Below are 20,591 nucleotides of genomic sequence, written 5' to 3' on the forward strand. Positions count from 1 at the left end.
TGCATCTCTGACAAAAGGTGAAATATATAAAACAGCTATGTATATTTACATAAGTGTAGCGCCAAAGAGCGGCCGAAAACTCAAAACGTATGTAGAAAGTATGTATGTATGTAGTACTATTTTGTAGATTTCACATCCTTCATTGTATCTAGCAGCATACCAGTGCATACCAGCTTTTTACAGGTTTTATCCAAACTACTGTGTTATCCGGATTATTTTTATAGCCGGAAGGCACTCTTTTTCGTTCAATGCCCTCTGGCCCAATGTCGTTTCGTGCCCTCTGGCGGAGGGAAGCCATCTGGACATCTTATCGGATTTTCTAGCTCACACGCCTTGCAAGTTTAATACTTTATAGTAGTATTTTCTAGTATTTTCCAGTATATTTTAAGACGCGTTATGGACCCACCTTTCTTGTCCAATGCACCAATGTAGAAACAGTGTAGAAGTGCCACTTCGAGTCATGTCCCAGGCCACATCGAATACTAATCGTGATCAGCATCGAATTCCTGGTCGTTTGCCATCAAAATCTCAATTTTTTCAAAAATGTCGGAAAAAAAGCCATGTCAAAAAGTGGATAACGGAGGTTTTTCACACTGGCGCTTCCATGGGACTCATATGGGAAAAATACGGCCAAAATATTTCTGAAACGTACACATTTCGCCTTCAGGTGTCGCCTTTGGTAATTACATGCAAATGTAGCTATCATGTAGCAAATGTGTAGTTAGCATGTCAAGAAATGAATTTAGTGGAAATTGTTGTTGACCGGTTTTGCTCAAACCTTATTTTATAAGCAATGCAACAAAGATGAAAGCTTACAATTTAAGCAGTCTTGTAGGAAATTGATTTAATAATCGGATAAAATTATGAGCTCAGAGGTGAGGGTCTCAGCTAGCTGGTAATATTCAACCGAATATCAAAACGATGGAATATGATGGAGTAATTCGTCAGTATATTTACCGTAGAATTTGAAAATTGTGACGTATTTCGGTATATTTCTAAAATGTAAAATGGCGCGAACATCGAAAAAACAACAACAACACGCAAATAAAGCCAATTTTTTTCTAAGTTACGAAAAGTTATGAGAAATCATAAAAAATCAACAGAAAAAGCCATGACGGACGTCGTGTGTCATCTATTTTTTGGGCCAAAAATTTGCTGGCAAATTGTCGCTTGCCCTGCCCGGGGGTGCCGGCTGGGCAATGGACACTGCATTATCCCGGGCGAGGATAATGCAGTGTCTAGCTAAGGCTATGGTCCATCGTCTTCCCGATCTAAAGTCGGGGGAACTGAACCAAGGCCATGGCTAGAGGTGCCTGGCGGCCAGGCATAAAACGCTAGGGGGTGGTCCCCCCGAAAAACATTAACCGGTATGGACCTTCGGGCCAAATATGGAGGCTGATAAGGAGCAAGCACGGGTTGGGATGTCAACCCAAAAACGTCGGTGGAAAGCGTGACTGCAACCACCGGTGGGCACGGGAGGAGCAATCCTCTCTGCCTGTCGCCAGCGGTCACACCTCGGGCATGGCGGGAGCAGGCCATGTCAGTTGTAAATACTACTGCCACAAAAACGACGCGTTGCAGGGTGAGCCGCGCGGGTGCCGTTGTCGACGCAGACTCGGACCCGGAGAGCGTGCTATCCATTAGCAAGACCGAAGAGGAAAGCCTTCTCCGCTCGCCGGAACCAGGTACCAGCTCCCTGCGTAGGGAAGGGCCGAAGCGTTCCAGGGAGGGGATGAAGGCAAAAGCTCAGTATAAGGCGGCCCTCAAGTTACTGAGCCGGCTCCAGGGCAAGGCGGATTCTCCCAAGAGGAGAAGTCCAAGCTAGCCTGGGCTGAGCAATGGGTACAGGAGGGCCGCGAACACTACGCGCAGTTACCCCAGATGAAGGCAACAAACGGTGGATTCGCCAACAAGGTGGAGGAGATGTTGGCCACCAAGAGGCAACGCTCGATCGAGAGTGCTACCAAAGACACTCCGGCGAGCAAGCGGCAACGCGGGCCCAAGGTGGCCACCCCCAGCCGAAGACGAGGAAGCCGAGACAGAAGGCCATGAGCGAGGTGTCCAAGAGACATCTCATTGTGGCCTTGATCGACCGCAGCGACGAGAACGGGAAGATGACGGCGGCGCAGTGGAAGTTAGTCCACGCGCAGCTCGTCGAGGCACTACTCTCGCGAATGGAGGAGGACCCCAGCGCTCCCATGCCCACGTTCGATGGAGCGGGATGGCTGAACGGGGTCAAAATCCTCAAATGTAATGACGACCCAACGCGGCAGTGGCTGGTGCAGAAGGTGCCCGTACTGGAAGCTCTGTGGGAGGGGGCCCAGCTGGAGGTGGTAGGCTGGGAGCTGATCCGGTCCATACCAAAGGCGAAGGTGCTCTTCCCTATTGCTGCCCACGGGGAGCGAGCACTGAAGCTGCTGCAGAGTCAAAATCCGGACGTGCCGACGGCTGACTGGAAGGTTCTGCACGCCGGTAGCCCACTACCCAACGGGGGGGGGCCAGCACGTGATCCTCCAGATCAGCAAGGAGGCGGAGGACATCTTGTATCCCAAGTTCGGGAAGATGGCGTGGGGCGTAGGTAGCGAAAAAGCGCCACCCTCCAGGCAGGCGAGGTCGAGTAGGACCTAGGTCTGGAGACCATAGTGGAGGCCGCCCAGGGTCTTGCGCTGGACGACTCGCAGGAGGAGGAGGACGGTGACCTGACAATCATAGTCAACCCGTCGTGCGAGGTTGAGTTAGCCACCCATGACACTAAGGGTGCTGCAACTCAATCTTCACAAAAGCAAGGTAGCGTCGGCGGAGCTTCTCCTTTCTCGGAAATCTCACCTTCTGCGAATCAATACACCCTTTCGGAGAGTTCTAAATATATAATAAAGAAGCTTTTAGAGTTATTGAGCCTTGAAACTCAGTTATAGAACCACAAATATGTGTTTTTCCAGACCACAAGAATTTATTACTTTTATACTCTTTCGTTTCGGAAATTGTTTCTACTCTGCAAGCCGTTGCAAACATCCCGGCAAAACTATAATACTACACATCTGCAAGGGTCTTGAAGCACAAATACGCAGTTATTTGTCACACTGCAGTACTCCGCGCGCCATTACTTTTCACAACAAGCCCCGCCCATCGTGGAGAAGAAGCAATGAAAATTCGTTGCGTATCTATGTATGTGAGCGGCAACAATGTGGCGAGACAAGTTACACGCACACATAGAAGACAGGTAAGGTGGTGGAAGCGCTGCGCCAGTTGGTGGTTAAAAAGATACCGTGTCCGTCCGCAGTCGGAGGGGGTGGGTGGAAATGAAGAATGAATTTATTTAAGCGGCGGCAATCCTTAAAGCCGCCATTTCGTTTTCCGTTATGAGCTCCAGGCTCAGGCTGTGGACTTTTATGGTCCTACGTGATCTCGTACTGCACTCCGTGGCCCATCGGAAGCCGTGGGAATTTGCTCAAATGCCATTTTACGCCAACCATAAACCGAAAATGGGGACCGGAAATCTGTTTGTCCTTCTTCCAGAGTGACGTGCCACAGAGATTGCTTTGAATAGTAACACGCATACCCAGATAGTGCAGTCAACTTAAAAAGATATACTCGTAAAGCACTGCAATGATAACATTGTCGTTCTTTACGGGGGCACAGTTTCAGATTCTTGAGAGGCTACCAGAGACATCTTCTTTGCAAATTAAATTCATGAATGTTCGTGTATGATTTCGATTGGTAGAATATATGTAGCAAGCTGATCAAAAATGGTCTCTACATAATAGTGTCGATACGAGTATACTCGTTTATGTTCCTATCCTCCCCTATTCCTTTGAAGAAGAGCACATAAACATATAACATATATAGGATGGCACTGCAGAATATAGTGAGAAAGACCTTTTTCCAGATGACTAATCGTATATTATTCATAGAAACATTGATCTGCAATGAACAATTTCAGCCCTCGGAGCCAATCTTTCAGTCATTGTCATACTTATGGTATGTAAAGATGTACACAAAAACAAAAATTATGTTAAATGATGATCCAGGTTGAAACGGGCTACATATCGCAATTTTTGCGACTACGATATTCGAAAAATTTGTATAAATTAACATTTAAAAATGTGTTTTTCTTTTGGAAATTAAATATTTTAGTTTAATATTCCATGAAATCAAAAGAAAACGAAAAACGAAAAATTCGAGTATTTAGGAATAGAATATATTGTTTATATATTTTTCCCGCTCATACACTTTTATATATACATATATGTTTAAAGAGCAATTTTAAATCGTAAGTTCATTAGAAACCGGTTTTAAATCGTAAGAATCTTACGATTTGATAAAACCAGACACGCATTTTTGCGATTTGCGGTAACCGGAGCACGGCTGTAAATATTAAAAAAAAAAAAATAATAATCATTTGGACATTTTTTTAAATATACATATGGGCATTTCCGCGAGTCGCTATCGTACGCTTTTGATGCACAAAAAAGATAGAAAACAAACATTTTCCCCGTACGCAAAATAGAAGTTGACTTTGGCCTGGATAGGATTAATAGGATTAATATAGGTTTCTATCGAGTAATAATAATGTCTATATTGGCTTTTTTAATTGACTTAAGTACCAGTCGCGAACGTACGATTTTGTTCATAAGTGTTTTTTTTACTATATCACCACCTTACACTCTCCCATGAACTACTTAATATTTCCTTAACGAACAACTTACTTGGCTTTTTAAAGCGACTTTGCGAAAAAACTTTTAACAAAAATCATCTTTCTTATGGGAGAAAATAGTAAAGGAACACATGACTATGAAAATACATAAAAAATTATCATTTGTTTATTTTAATAGGTTTTCAGATCAAAGCTTATGAAATTATGTGCCCATTGGTTCAATTAGAAAATAATAACGGGACAAAATGTGTCCCGGATATGTGTGTTTATTGACTTTTAATTTGTTGTCCTCGATTGTCAAATTTATATTTTTACATTTCAATTCAATTTTGCTTGAACTTGTCATGAGAGATAGAGGAAAAATAGAGAAAGAGAGCACTGAGTTTAATTTACTTGGTATTCACTTTTAATTTCCCTTATCTGGTCTCCAATAATAGTAAAAGTAACTCTCGTTTTATATTCCCTAATCCGGAAATACGCATGTTAAAAACGTGAGAATTCTTTAAGGGGTCGGAAACTCTTGCTTCTGGCTGTGACACACATCTGCACAAAACTCTTTGAGTATTTTGGGTATAGGGTATACAAAATAAACCACAACATTTATCTTAAATCTTAAATTTTTTTTAAATTAAAATTTTAGTTAAATTTATCTTTATTTATGTACATGGGCATCACACAGAGCTAGCTCCCCCTAACTAATGTACATTTTTGATCAAAAAGAGCCGATAATGCAAATTACCCAAGCCAGCTTGATTTGTTTAATACATTTTACATAAACATATATTGTATACGATTGTCTCCTCTAGTTATGGTGTAAAGCCATATTATCATTCTTACCAAAGCAAGTCTCACACCGCAAGTAGGCTCCATACACACATAGGCATATTTATTGCACAATTTTTATTACCGACGCCCGACCCGACGCAAGGGCCCGAGATTTTCACAAACACTCAGACACACAAGGCTGGGAAACGAAGACGACTTTCCGTCGGCTGAAACAGCTTCTTAAAACAGTAGCTCGATATCGATATCGTCTAATAGCCGCAATTATGAATAAAAGCGAGATTGACTGCCTGAAGTAGATTCAATTTGATGGCGTTATAATTTAAAGTACACAGTGTCTGCAAGTGTGTCTGAACAGAGTTAAAGATTGGCGCGGTACGTATGGCACATTAAATTTTGTTAATGGAAGAATAGCCTGTACTTTGAGTGAGACTATTACGGTTGTTATAGTTCTATAGTTGGCGTGGTGTCGATTGCCGTTGTTGTTGGTTTATTATTTTAACACTTTCGACAAAGCGCGCGACGGCGGACTAGTATTAGAGCCAGTGCAGTTGGAGCTATGGTGCGGAACGTCATTCGACTGTGCGAGTTCTCCGCTGTCTGTGAATCGCTGTTAGTTTCCAGGAATCGCAGTCACAAGGCCTGAACTCTCGCGCTCTGCGACATGAACAACACAACACAACACGGCTGACGACGCCGACGCCAAGAGTCACGTCACCAGAGTCCAGAGCTAGGGCGACAGCAATGCCAATAGGACAGGAGCGGTATCAGCAACAACGGGGCGACCGTGACGAGCGGGGAGGGAACCGAACCCTGAGCATGTGCGACAAAAGTCAGCGCACCAGGAAGATATACGCACAGTCTCGTCTTTGGTCTCGGGATCATAAATAGTAGATAAACAAATAAATAAGCCGACGCGTCGTGGGGAAAGGGAGGGAGGGGTTTCAATGGACATACTGCTTAGATATATGACGGATATATATCTTTACATGTCTCACCCGCACCCTCACGGCCTAGCACCCACACCCTCAGACCCTGACAAATTCGATATTCTTCGATTTCGGGTATCGAATACTCGTATGTGTTTGTGCGTGCTTGTCTGTGGGGGTTGGGTTGCAGAACCGTTCCAGATACACAATTACGCCTTCGAAGTTCTGACGCGCAGGGACAGAAATCAACCACCGACCAATGACGCCCCACAGTGGACCCATCTCTATCTGTATCTGCGCAGTGCTCGTTTTAGCCGAGATGGAAATGGAATCCAGCTAGGGCCACTTTGCAGGGCCAGTTACTGTTACTTGCCTGCTCTTGCTCTTGCTCTTGCTCTCGCCCCTGCCCCTGTGACCGACAGCTACACGCAACGCTTCGTGTTCATCCCCGTGTAAAAATCAATCGCAATCGATGGATGAATTTTATTGTGCGCAAACTCAGTTTTCGGAAAAGGAACTTTTTGGGTGGACGCCTATATAACTGTTGGCTGTATTTACTGCACAGTATGATCATTAAAAATCGTGAATGTTATCCAGACAAAAGGACCTCCCGAAATCAGTTTTATCTCTAACGAAAACGAGAGTTCTCAAAGTAAAATGGAAAATATTAAAAAGGAATCAAGGAGTAAATAGCTGGCAGTATGGTATGGCCATGTTCGAATGACTGAGTGCACACTAGTCCCTCAATTTCTAAGCTATCTGGCTCCCAATTTGTACAGATACTTTATCATATAGGCGACGATCGATCTATTTTTAAGCATACCATTTTTCACCATTTCTGATACATTGTTGGTACATAAATTCTTTATTATCGCAATTTTGCAAGAACATTTTAAAAGAAAACTAAGAATACAGCCCAGAAGCTAACAACTTTCAATTCACTTGGCCCGCAATAAATAACAATAACAGTCAAGACTGTAGTACAGTACCCTGTTGTACTGAATAAGTACATGAAACTGAAAGTAACAACCGCATTAAGGAAAGTTTCAAACCAAATTCTGCGGCAAGCCAACGGAAATCTGCGGCCGTCCAGGTCAGTCAACTGATTATAGATCTATAGCTAAGACAACAAAGGCCGGGTGCTAGTGCTCCGCTTGGGTTTGCTCCCAACACGTTTTGACTCGACTAGAAGTTCTACATGGTTTAAAAGCGGGGGAAGGTAATAAGTACCGGACACAACGACATCGTCACAGCCCATAGAGATGGACCATCTCCCCAGATATTTACCTGTGAAATGTGTTCCCAACTTGTGTTTCAGGGCCCGCATGGCACTTCCTTAAATAGTGCTAAGACTGCTAAGTGAATGGACAAATAACGCGTGCTAGAGTCGTTCGGCATAGCCAAATTGTTCTTGTAAGGTGCAACTAAAACTAAATGCGGCCACTGTGTCCAACCAAGCTTGGGGGAAAAATGTGCATACTTATGTACATGCACGTATACGTACGTATACATATGTGTATATAAATCTGTTTTCCGAGCTTCTCTTAATATATCGGCCCTCTTAAGCGACAATAAAATGATTGAATGTGCAAAAGTAATCTATAAAAGTATATACATACATTTAAACACAATCAAATCGATCAAATAATTACAGAAAATAGATTAACTCTTCGATGTGTAAAAAGCATGCCTTACTATCGAACTTATACCTTAAAGAAATACTTTTCTTAGTCAAACTATTTCTCATCCGTATTTTTGCATGGGTATAATTATAATTTTACTTTTAGAACATTTACGAGTACTAAAACACAGTTAAGCCAAATACCAATTGTCTAGAATACTTGTCGCGTTATAATTGAAAATAAATAAATAAAAATAAAAATACTATAGTAGTTTTGTTTCTATTGGCCTAGTATAAGGCGGTTTCTGTTGTATTACCGATCTACTCCCCAGTTTATCTCCCCAGACCTTTTCATTGTTGAAAAAATGAAAATATGGGTACGAATAATATGAAGATGAATGAACCAGCCAATTCAACTATTGCTAATCGGATCTGGATGGTCACAATTATATGAAAGTATACTTACGATCTAAGGTATATCCATGTGGTCCAGTCAATAACAGAATTTTCTTAATCTTATATTATCTATATTAAATATATTTTCAATAATTAAACCTTGCTCAGGTTTGATTTTCCTGCAGGCTGCTTTAGCATAGTCTGTGAGATTTACGACGATACGATAGACGAAAATGGCTATATCGACCCAGCTATTTATGCAGATCAATAACAGAGAACTAAGGAACTGGAAACGTTGCTAATAATTTAAAGAACGAAAATTACTCAAAACGAGTAAATGGTTTATTTCGCCGGGACTTTGCTGAACAATACATGTGATATAACCGCCCGTAGTGCTACCAGGAAATATTATTCACGTCTTTTTCTCTGTCACGCCTCTAAAGGGCTACGAGGAGTCCAAATATTTTGACGGTCTGTTGTCAAAGAAATTTAAAGACAAACCGACACCGGAACAGATAGCGCGGTGTCCCAGAATTGGGTCTGCGTCTGCTTAGGTCCGGGTCTTCTTAAGTGCCGATGGTGTTTAAAAGGGAAATCACACATTTTGCTTAATTTGCATTTGCTTGCGACTCAGAAAACCTCTGGACGTGATTTACGATCTGCGATTGATCTGACACTGGAAAGAGCAACACATCGTTGTAGTCGTAGTTTTAAATTTCTGGTTGAGGTGTCGAGGTGTGAAGTTTGGATGTCCAGCAGCTAACTATTGCTACTGTTTCCCAAAATGTAAACGGATTTTGCAAAGCCGTCGTTCCCGTTGCGGTCAGATCTGTAATGGAATTAAAGATGGCCTCCTCCAAGCACTTCACCACCGCGAAATAAGCGCTAGCAGGGCGGCGTGGCACCGGACGTCTAGATACTTATTGTGAGAAAATGGAAAATTCGATGTCGCCATTAACATTTATTGCTACTTTGGGAAAACTCGATTACAGGCGCTGGGCGCGGCGCCCCTATACCACAATGCATTGCCATTGCCATTGCAGAGCCGCCATTTTATGAGTCGCGCCAGAGCACTTATGGCATCATCAGGACTCGGATAGGGGAGAAGGCGCAGCACAGCCACCCCATCAGCCACATGGCTGGAGAGCCATCAGCTCTCGTAAAACGGATTTTGCGCTTAGTCAGGATGCGTGCAGCAGTTTTATGGGTTGCTCCATTGATGCCAGCACTCGGAAAATGTATACAGTTTTCTTTTACTACCTTTGCGCTCCACTGCGCATGCAGCATCCACTGGCTGCCATAAAATATCGAAACGTTCGCAATCATAAATGTTGATGAGTGCAGGCACCCAAATTGGGATTGCACACAAGCAAGCTCAGAGAATATACGTAAGAGTGAGCTGAGAGTAGGCAGCTCGTGTCAGAGCGAAAGAGAAACTTGTCAGAATTCGGAAGCATATCTGGGAAAAATCTCCGGAATGGATAAATATATTACATTATCGTTCATCACCGTGTTCTGGCTGCTCTTTGCCTTGGTTGGTTGGTTGGTGGCCATGCGATTCAAGGACAGAGGAGTTATCCGATGCTGTGTCGTACTCACAGCTGCCTGCTGCTATCTCGTCTGGCTGATTACTTTTCTAATGCAAATGAATCCTTTGGTGGGGCCGCGGGCTGATCAAAAGGTAATCTACGCCATCATGACCTACTGGCCCAACTCCTTCATTCATTCGGAATCGGATCCTTAAAACGATATACTCTCTCCGCTACTGAAATATCTTCACATATATTTTCAAGTGGACAAATATGAATGGTTTAAATAGGCGCCTGCTATTGATGTACTGTACTGAATGAGCTAACAATTTCGGCGACCCGAATGATGATTAAATTATAAATGATCTTTTATTGACCTGATTTATTATTTTTTTGTTCATCACAAAGTCTGATTTCGAATATTCGTTGAAATTATTTGCTTTTATATGCTGGATCTGCGAAAGTTGGCTGACTCTTCCAAGCAGTTGTATAACTCCGCTACAAAATGGAAAACCATTATATTTTCGGGTATTTTCTGTAGACACAAAGACACAAAATCAATGTTGCTACGAACTCCCAGTGATTGAGCGACCATTACGCCGTACTCCAGCGTCTCTAGCCGATTCTTACATTTAATGTACTTGATGTCAATCAGGTTTGGGCGGTAGGAATGAATGATGGCACAAAGTGCGTGGCCGCTCTGCCAGGAGATGGAGAACTCATACATGGGTATGCCATAAGGCTTAGTTTTCTCCTGACACCAGCGAAGCAGTTTGTGGCGGCGTTGGCCAAACGTTGTTCCTGGGTGCGGCTCCACTACAGTTGGCTTTTTTATGCGACATGGACACGATCCTGTTGTCGTTGAGTTCTTTGTAGAGGTATTGCCACTTTCATTTACTGCTGCCTTTTGTTTTTGATAGGATGATTTTGACAGTTCAGGATCGAATTCGACTTGGCATTGTATCGCCCCGTGTTGGGTTTCTCGCGTTGTAGTATTCGTACTTTCGTACTTATTTGGTTGTGCTGATGCCGCAATATCAGGACTAAGGTGGCTATTATTTTCAGTCTGGGTTGATTGCACTGACTGACTGTCTTCTGCGAGCCTAAATTTGTGGCATTCCTGCATCTGAGGAGGTTGTGGGGAGGTTAAATAATTTTGGTAGCATGTTTGTTGTATTTCCATTAGTCTTGAGTTTTCTTTGAGTGCAGCTTGTAATTTTAGTTTTTCTTCTGAAAGACCACTGCTTAGCTTCAAAACGAGATCCTGCTGATTTTTGAACCTTATTTCGGCCGCATGCTGAATAAGAAGCGCCTTTCGGGTCAATGTATGTTCCTTAAGAATCATTAGCTTATGGTCAAGCTGTTCTAATTCCCTTTTCAACTTGAAATTTCTTAACTTAGCCGTCACTCTGCCAAGCTCTATTGTTGGACATGATTCCCTGAGTTTAAGTTTATCTGAATTCAGTTTGTGATATGGTGTCTTTTCAGCTGAGTCGGCCAAATTGTCGCGGCTATCTGAGGGCACATTGTAATGGTCGGACTTTTGCGTTTTACCGTATTCTGCTTTCATATAGGCCAACATCAAATAGTCTTTGATGACGCCCTCCAGCTCTGAAAATATTGCACTAACTGCAACTATAAAACTTGGGTCCACAACTCCTCTATTCCGCATTTCCGACTGACCCCAAGGCACTTTTAGATAAAGTCTCTTAATTTGTCCGGTGCCTAAAAAACAAAGTTGTAAGGAGGATGGAAAACAGTTTGATGACGACATACATTTCGCTAAAATTTTGGAAAGGTCGGCCATCTGGTTGCTTTGACTACCAAAACACTCACGAAATTGGTCGGCCATGAGTCTGATCAATATAATTATCTTACCCATACAGCGCATAGGGGGAGAATCATTCGGAGTGGTGTTCCATTGTTTCCACATTTTACTTGACATGGAAGCAGCATTTAGGTATTTAACTAGTTTTTTTATCTCACAGAGATTATCTTTTATAGCTTCCATTGGGCCGGAATATGCTTTAAGTCGAAACAAAATTAATTATAAACAATATTTGACATTTTATGCAAATAAGTCAAATAACATCGAAGATATTTTTGTACAGTTTTATTATTGTATGAGCTTTACAAATTAATAGTTACTTACATAGCTGTATCTATTATATACTCGTACAGTCTTTGGAATATAGGCTGATGAGGCCCAGTGCTCAGAGACTATAACTGCTAGAGCACCGACATGTTGTATCCAGACTTCTGTATTTCAAAATTTCGCCACATCCCCTTCCGCCCGCACGAAGGACGAAAATCTGTGGCATCCACAATTTTAAAGATACGAGAAAACCAAAAACGCAGAATCGTAGAGAATGATTATATCATCATTCTATATCAGTCTGTCTTTCTCTAACACAAACGTTTCATGGTCGACTTTGCCTATCGCTAAAAATGAGCGCCTAGATTCACAATCCTGCGATATCAAACCTGCTCAAGTGTATTTCAAAATTTTGAAAATTTGAAAATCTGTAGTATTCACAATTTTGAAGATACGAGAAAATTAAAAATTCAAATCTGAATCAGAGCGAATCATTTTTTTAACCAAATGGAACAAGTCAATTTTCAGTGGCTACAAAACGCCATCCATGCGCTTACTTATTTTCTGTCTCTCTCGCACACACTTTTTGTCGTTAAGTATCGGATATAAATGTAGAGTTGCGACCGTAGCAGCAATTCAAAACGTTCCCCCTCGTTCTAAATATTAAAAAAAAAATATTTTTCCATAACAAATATATCTGGCTATATACCCATTTTCTAGGTGAAACATATTATACAATATTTTTTTGTTTCTTTACCATATATATATTGAACTTGTTTATGCCATTCTGTTTTGTCCTTATTAACAGTTTACTAAATAAAAATATAAAATTAAATCAAGAAATACACATACACATAATAAGGCATACTGAGGTATAAAGGGCGATACGTGTGTCTGTAATTGCAAGATACATATGTATGTATGTATGTGTATGACGATAGAAAGTAAGAGTGATTGAGACAAAGATTGTATGTGTAGTAGTAGTAGTGGTTATTTATTTTTTGTATAAAACAAATCACAATTTAAGAGCTTCGTTCACACCGTCAGCTTTTCTATCCTACTATATAAATATCTATTACAATAATAACACAACACAATCTTACAAATCTTCGGTAACTATTTGGCTCCCATATACATATGTACCATGTATTTCGATATACATTTTGATGTAGTCTCCCAAATTTCTCTATCCGATATTACCATTTAGGGCTGCATGTACTTCCTCTGCATATAATGTGATTTTTTTAAGGTATTGGCTTCGGAGTTTTCCTATGAAATTCTACATGTCTTGGTTGTAGCATTTACCATGTTCAAAGGACAGCTATTTAACCAAAGCAGGTCTCCTCGAGCTTTGAGAATCCAATTTAAGATGGACTGGTTTGGAAAAAGTCGATCCCAACTTCATGGTCCAGGAGTGCTGCATTACGATTGAGAGTGAGGTAACAACTTCTAAGTGCCGCTTTAAATCGTAAAAACCAATCTTTCCATATGGGCTTCTAGAATGTTCGGCAGTCTGATACTCATAGAGAACTCGCTATAAAATGTCAAAATGTCGTCAAAATGTTGTGAAATATCTGTGCAGCCTATCCACCTCTTTAAATGTCTCAGGTCCTCACACTTTTGCACCTCACTGCTTTTGGCTTTGAAATATGTTTCATGTTGAGCTGATGCTCAAAATTCGTCTCTTTATGAAGCTACTCAACCACTTAGTTTATGCTTGCCTTAGCTTCTTTTGCTTTGGCTGCAACGTGTTTTTTGAAGCTAGTAGTTGGCGTCCTTTACAGGCTTTTCTTGGAAGAAGCATTTTTCGTATAGAAGAGAACTCTTACGTTAGTTGCAGCCTTAAAACCTAGAAAGTACATATTCATACACATCATCCAACTCTTGGTAGGCACTTACTCCGTAGCCACCACCTTCATCGGCTCAGCCGCAGACCCCGCAGGGGCCCGCAGATTGATAAGGGACTCAACGCCAAATGGACGCAGTCGGCCCTTGGCTTAACTGATGGAACATTAGGGTCAACACTGAAAAATCAAGGAACATTACATTCACAACCAGACTCTCCAACTGGCCCCCAATAAACTTTCACGGATCTACCATTCCGACAACCAAAAAGGTCTATGGCTCACGCTAGACAGCCTCAACTGGAGGGCACATATCCAGACTAAAGTGGCTAAGCTAAAATTAAAAGCCAAGAAAATGAGCTGGCTACTCGAAAGGTACGCACAACTCACCGATCGCAACAAGGTGCTCTTATAAAAAGCCATATTATTTCCCATCTGGAATTATGGCATTCAACTCTGGGGCTCTGCCGCAAAATCCAACTGAGCATCAGCAAAAGAAAAAGAAAATCAGCAAATTGCTACGCAGAATTGTGGGTGCTCCTTTCTTCGTGTGCAATTTGGTACTCCATAGTCCAAAGACAAAGTCCTATTCTGGATTGGTGAGGCGGGTCTTAGGCCAATATAAGACGGATGTCCCCTGTGTGCAGCATTTTGTCACTGTATTTTCACGTAATTGGTCCTTGTAGTGTAATTTACTTAATGCCATGTAGACAGATTGTAATTTAAATAATGTAATACAAAAATAAAAATAAAACATTCTTTAGCCTCATCCAGTCTTTGCTCAAAAGTGTACATTTGAGCTTTGAGCATATTTTTCTTTGCTGCTTCTGCAGATCGGTAAATATTCTGATAGCAGTTTTATATAGGATACCTTATTCTCCCGGGAGTCCGTTGTCCGTAAGTTCTTCAGCGCAGTTAAAACATCTCTTCTCTTGGTACGTCCGACTGTGCCACTTGTTCTTGCCCTGAGTTGCTGGTACGCAGAACATTTTATTAATTCAGTAGCGTCCTCAATAAAAATCCTATTCTTGTTGTTTAGCAAATCTATTATGCTTTTCTTTACATTTTCTTGGTAAGCTTCTTTGTTTCGGGTCTTAAAGTTGCAGTAGTTTTCTGCCCTCTGCAGTTACCGTACTGTCTTTTGACTGCTTTACTTCTGCACTATTTACGCAAACTACGAACCATTTGCCAGTTATTGTTGTTCTTGTACAATTCGCGGCTTACTGCCTTCTATGATTAATGCATTTTCGACTAATTCTTCGAAAAGTGTTCTGATGCATTGTAGTTTGCTCCCCTAAAGTAAATAAAATGATGTTACAAATTGGGATCCGTACTATCTGAAGATAAAGTTGTGGATCGTATCTATGGCTGTTATTCCTGCTTAAAAGGTTTCTGCTCACTTCAATTTCTATTCCTCCTATGCACGAACGAATCTACTCGAACGAGTTGCTGGTTGCCAGTACGTTCGAAAAGAGCTGAATAGTTCCATCGGCTCATCCTATTTGACAATCCATGAACATTATACACATGCCAAAACTTTTAAAGAGGAAATTTCATGCAAAATTTATATTTCTTTGGTGCTCATACCGTAGCTCTTATATCGTCATCCCGTTGTCTAATCAGTCCTTTTTTAGTAAGGAAGTGTTTTTTTCTGTTTTTGTTTCTTCTCGCTGGGGTCTGTTTACACATAGATGGTACTTCTTGATGTTTCTTTTATCAGTGTGTTGGCTGCATCATCGGTTTCCATTTCCACCCTTATTAGCATTTCCTGTCCGCGTTGAATTAGAACCCTGGGCTCCTTTGTGTTCAGATTTCGCTTCTGGTGTTTTTCTTCTGGTTTTTAGTACCGCCATCATTGCCGGCTCCGTCCTACCTGTTTCTTCGGGTTAACATTCTATTCGACCTCTTTGCTGAGATTGAGATTACATATCTCCTGGTGTGATGAATTTTGGGGGTGCGATGCAGTCCGCCTGGATTGCTGCAATATATATTGTGTCACAAGGTATTTACTGCTTGCACTGCTTCTTAGACTGAGCTACTGACTCCTCGTACTGCTTGTTTTGGCGTATGCTACTTCTTTCCGATCTGTTAGCCTCCTACTCTCTTTGAGTCCGACAAAAGTTCGTCATTGAGTTGGCTGAGAGTCGACCACCTTCATATCATACCGATATACGTGTGTCCATCATGGCCACAGCGAAAGGGAAGAAAAATGTACCACATTTTCATCTGCATATTTACTTTTATATACATATATATTCTCGAACACGGCAGCAGCCTCTTCGCCTTTCTCTCTTGTCTGTGTCGCGCTCTCCTCGAATCCTCGCTTGCATTAGGACACGGGCGATTCCGTCCCCATCCCTTTGACTAGTCTGGATCCTATCACTCACCTCTCGCACGTCTATTGCGACCCCCCGCGTACTACTCTCAACACTTTTTGCTCAATTGGATTCAGGGAGACTACACGCTAACGTTAATTGTTACTGTCCCCTGCCGTGCACATGCATGTTCACAAATGGGGGAATTCAATTCTGCCCATTGGGAAATTGCTTTGAAAAAAAAGTATGGACAACAGAAAACATGGCCCAGAAAATTCAAAGCTTTGCCGAATATACCTTAAAGGCAAAATGGTCTTTTTGTCTGTTGGCACAGGTGTTAGCGTAGATGGGGGACCCCACACGGGCCAAGTAATATAGAGGGCACCGCCGAAGCTCCTCTTGTGGGTGAAGTTCGCTGAATGCAACATGATTTTTTCCACTTTTGGGGCAAGGACTTTGCCCAAGCACTCCAATCTGTCGCTATGTATATTATAAGTTTTTAAAGCATCGAGTTGTCTAACTCTGGAACATTTTTTAATTTTAATTCCCAATTCGTGTGGGTACATATACCATATACGTTTGGCCTTTTCAAATAGCGTCTTAAATAGTTCATCGTATTGTCCGTTATGGGATGCTTCGCCATGTTATTTTCCATACAAATAAAAATTCGAAATATATATATAATGTTATGTATAAGAATAATATATGCAATATATAATATGAATAATATGCAAATATATAGTTATTAACTATAATTTGTCGAAGCAGCTGGATCAGGAGGTGGAGACGGTGGAGAAGAACACTTACCATATGAGGGAGATAATACTCATTGAGCAGATGAACAAATTTGCATTCTGAAAATATGTCAAGTGCGATTCTTAGCTTATTTTTCCCTCAAATTGTTTTGAAGTTTTTGATTTTGCGATTCGCTTTTTCCACAGTTGAAATTTGTTTATGCAGCCCTAGTCAGCCTAGTAGTAGACACGACACGCAACTATCGAGTGTTCTAAAAACATACGAGACAACAACCGCACCACACCACATAAAACTTCACGTAATATACTATTATTAATTAATATCAATCAATTAATTAAGATTAATATAAATATTATATTACGTTTATTTGATAATTTATTAATATATTATAGTATATATTTATTTTATAAAAACATTATTTCAATACAATTGAATCGATTTTGCTAACGATGGCAAGAAAGAATTGTACGGACGGGCGGAACTCCAATTTTTCAAATTTTGAAATATACGTTTTATAGTGAGATCTAACAGAAGTGTGTGGTTACTCTAGCCTTAATAGTCTCTGAGATTCCCCAGTTTTTTGTCCTTTCCGGGGGCGATATTTTGAAACTAACTTGTCAAAGTCCGATATCACAGGAGTGTTTATACCAAATTTGGTTGCTCTAGCTCTTATAGTCTCTGAGATACTTGAACTCACATTTTGCAATAGGCAAAGCCGACCATGAAACCTGTGTGTTAGAGAGAGACAGAGCGAGAGAAAATGTTGTTTGTTTTCTTCATTCTGGCTATAATAACAATACGATCTGGTTCAGATTCTGCAGTCAAAAAGATATAGTAATTTTCTACGATTCTGCTTGTTTTAGCTTTCTCGTATCCGTAAACTTGTGAGTGCCACGAATTTTCGTCCTTTGTGGGGGCTGAAGTGGGCGGGGCGATGTTTTGAAATATACTTGTACTCTACTATACCTAATACCTATATCTACCTATCTAGCAAAGCGGAAAAAACGGATACCGACGCGGAATCAGACACCGACGCACGGACCTGATCACCTACGGGATCACGACTACGCGCAGCCCACACAACTTTATTTCTACTACTTCAGCAGCGACGCTGATAACTTTGACCTATGTATCTACGGACAGTAGAGCATTATCCGGCCATTTATCCGACGCGTCCAACAGTCGTCAATGTGTACGGAATCCAGCTGAAAAAGCAGCGCAAGCCCAAGAGAGAAACGGATGGTCTGTTCTCTTGTAGCCGAATATTTTCTTAGCAACATCGTTATAATTAATGACATCAGAAGACAGCAGACATTTGTGCGAAAAATGAAGAATTGGGCGCAGAAACTATATAATTGTCATAAAACCAGCATTCGAGCCGAAAAGAAAGGCAAGAAAGCTAAGTCAGAAAGTGTCGCCGCTGCTGCTGCTGCCCCTGTCTCTTCCGCCATCAACAACGGTACCGATCCAGAAGATCCTGCTTATGGGTATGTGTATTGGTATTTATTGTAAAAGTATTTAAATTCTCAGGTGGAGCCGAACTCAGCTGGAAAGAAGTCTTGTTCTTTTAAGTTTGTAAATTTACAAAAATGTAAGTATGTATATAGTGATGAGAGTTGGGTTGGGTGGTTCCATCCGTTCCAGTTGGACTGTCAGCAATAATTACCGGTCATCTTTCTCATAAATTGAAAAATTTACCAAATTTTGCCCTTTGCAAGCCAGTGGAGTGAAGAGCAGCTGATCAATGCTTTAAATTACATATTGCGGGGCAGTCATGATTTACAACCATCAGCTCTACCAGCCTGACCCGTTTTGTGCTGAGCCCCGATGAGCTTTATGTCCCTTTGAATAGGGACCGCAGGACGTGGAAGTTGAAAGTGCAACGCATGCAAGGTAAAATACTGTTGGGTCGTGTCTGCTCCTACCCGGCGACACCGTTCACCAACTTGCACAGGCTCAATAGCACGGACGTGAAGCTGTGCGGAGTTCGAAAGAAATCCATACAGATTTGTGGCCATAGTGGTGGCAGTGTCAGAGATGGACACTCCCAAACTGATGCGGTCAACCCTAGATAGGCGCCAAAATCGGTCCTTTCCAGGACCGCCAAAAATGTATACAGAGATATATATTTTCGAAATATAGACGCTGCTGCAGTCGAATGATCCCCGGCTGATCGTTAATTGGGCGACTGGCTGATCTAATTGATCTATCCACTTGTGCCGTGGCAGAAGAAGATGCTGCCTGATGTCCATTGAGCAGATGCAGCTTTGTAGCAAAGCAAGCTGAAGAGGCACAGCATTTGCTATGAAGGACCCCCACGTTGGGACGATTCTCAATGCGACAAGAGCTCTTCTCCTTGATAACGAAGATGTTTTGCACCTAAAGGAAAGGTAAAGGAATGAAACAGATTAATATAAGGGTCAAAATATATATAACTTCTCTAAATGCTCACATTATAAACTCCCTGAAGCTTTCAGCCCACTCCTCGGCGGTCTTATCAGCAGGCCAGCGCGCATCGGATGATTAATGTAGCCCACAAAGCAGATGCCGACCATACTATTGCCATCCACCTCGCAAAAGGCCATTGTGGTGGTGGTCAGCACCAGAGGCAGCGACCAAGCAACCAAATAAAAGTTCGAGCCCTTCTTGTCTATGCGATCTTGGACATGACCCAGTGCCAGGCATAGGTGAGGAACACAAACCAGACCATTCCGGCCGTAAGGAATTAATATACCAGCACAAAGATCACAATGCAGGAGAGATTCTCTCCGGCGGTGTGCTCGGAATGGCGAAGAGTGCCATCCTTGCGACAGAGAATATCCTTACGGGATCCTGAAGTGAATTGCAAGAGCCAGCTGAAGAGAGAGAGAGAGAAAAACAGAGCATACATGAGACTCCTGTGGGACGAAAGGATCTGTGACCCTAAGTGGACTAACCCAATGCAGGCAATCAGGAAGCATAGATTCATGTAGAGCTTGCTTGCATTCTGCCAGTCGATGGAAAAGGTGGCCACCACAAACAGATTAGAGACCAGGCACAGCGTGCCCGCCCATCCAATCAACTTGTGGATCGATGCTCATCTTCCGTGTGCCAAGGGATCCTTGCAGCGCACATCGCATCCCTCGATGCCCGGATAATTGCTACCAGCTGACTCAAGCACTGTCCGGTTACATTGAATTTCATGCCGCGCGCACTGTTTGTGCATTTCGTTGCACGAATTTTCAGTTTCCAAAATGTCGAACTATTTAATCGGCACGGTATAATAAAAACCATCGCAAAACCTGCTCTTAGACCAAAACAACTGCTAATAATTAGAGTTGCCAGATCTAGTGCAATACATCAGTGTTGTGAGTCTCTTCATATTTACGGTATATTTTGAAAATGAGGCGGTATGTTTCGGTATATTTCTGAGGGTCGGACGGTATATTTTATCGATAAATCCGCGGTCACACTGCCCACTACTCCGCCCTGCCTCAACCCCCTGAAGACAAATTCTTAGAGGATGGTGGTGGAACAGCTGGTTCGTCTGGACACCGGCGTTTCAGGATTCTGGCGTCTGGTGCGTCTGTGCCGTGTGGAATGGGGCCTGCTCCACCTCTGCCTGTACCTGTGCCTGCCGCCTTCCTGCTGTTCTCGCGCCAGGAGCACATTGGGCCGCATCTCGACCGA

At 42.1% G+C, this 20,591-nt stretch overlaps 2 protein-coding genes and 1 long non-coding RNA gene across 4 annotated transcripts; 1 reads left to right on the top strand and 2 right to left on the bottom strand.

The window, feature by feature from the left end:
- The first annotated feature begins 9,336 nt into the window (after window positions 1-9,336).
- Window positions 9,337-10,284, top strand: LOC108157858 (V-type proton ATPase subunit e). The gene has a single exon (XM_017290064.2). The coding sequence runs from the start codon at window positions 9,861-9,863 to the stop codon at window positions 10,125-10,127; it is 267 nt and encodes an 88-aa protein (XP_017145553.1). The 5' UTR covers window positions 9,337-9,860; the 3' UTR covers window positions 10,128-10,284.
- LOC108157857 (EH domain-binding protein 1) lies at window positions 10,265-11,974 on the bottom strand. 2 transcript variants are annotated; one of them, XM_033390011.1, is made up of 2 exons: window positions 11,791-11,974; window positions 10,265-11,637 (listed from the first exon to the last, which is right to left on the bottom strand). In XM_033390011.1, the coding sequence occupies exons 1-2, from the start codon at window positions 11,921-11,923 to the stop codon at window positions 10,355-10,357; spliced, it is 1,416 nt and encodes a 471-aa protein (XP_033245902.1). In that variant the 5' UTR covers window positions 11,924-11,974; the 3' UTR covers window positions 10,265-10,354. The 2 variants fall into 2 exon arrangements, with proteins under 2 accessions (XP_033245902.1, XP_017145552.1); XM_017290063.2 differs by having other exon boundaries at window positions 11,689-11,973.
- A 5,879-nt stretch (window positions 11,975-17,853) lies between these two features.
- On the bottom strand, window positions 17,854-20,225 carry LOC108157455. Its single transcript, XR_001775199.2, has 3 exons — window positions 19,859-20,225; window positions 19,375-19,777; window positions 17,854-19,301 (listed from the first exon to the last, which is right to left on the bottom strand). It is a non-coding gene; the product is annotated as an uncharacterized LOC108157455 (long non-coding RNA).
- Window positions 20,226-20,591: the final 366 nt, after the last annotated feature.

Source organism: Drosophila miranda, chromosome 2 (assembly GCF_003369915.1).
Source record: "Drosophila miranda strain MSH22 chromosome 2, D.miranda_PacBio2.1, whole genome shotgun sequence".
Taxonomy (NCBI): Eukaryota; Metazoa; Arthropoda; class Insecta; order Diptera; family Drosophilidae; genus Drosophila; species Drosophila miranda.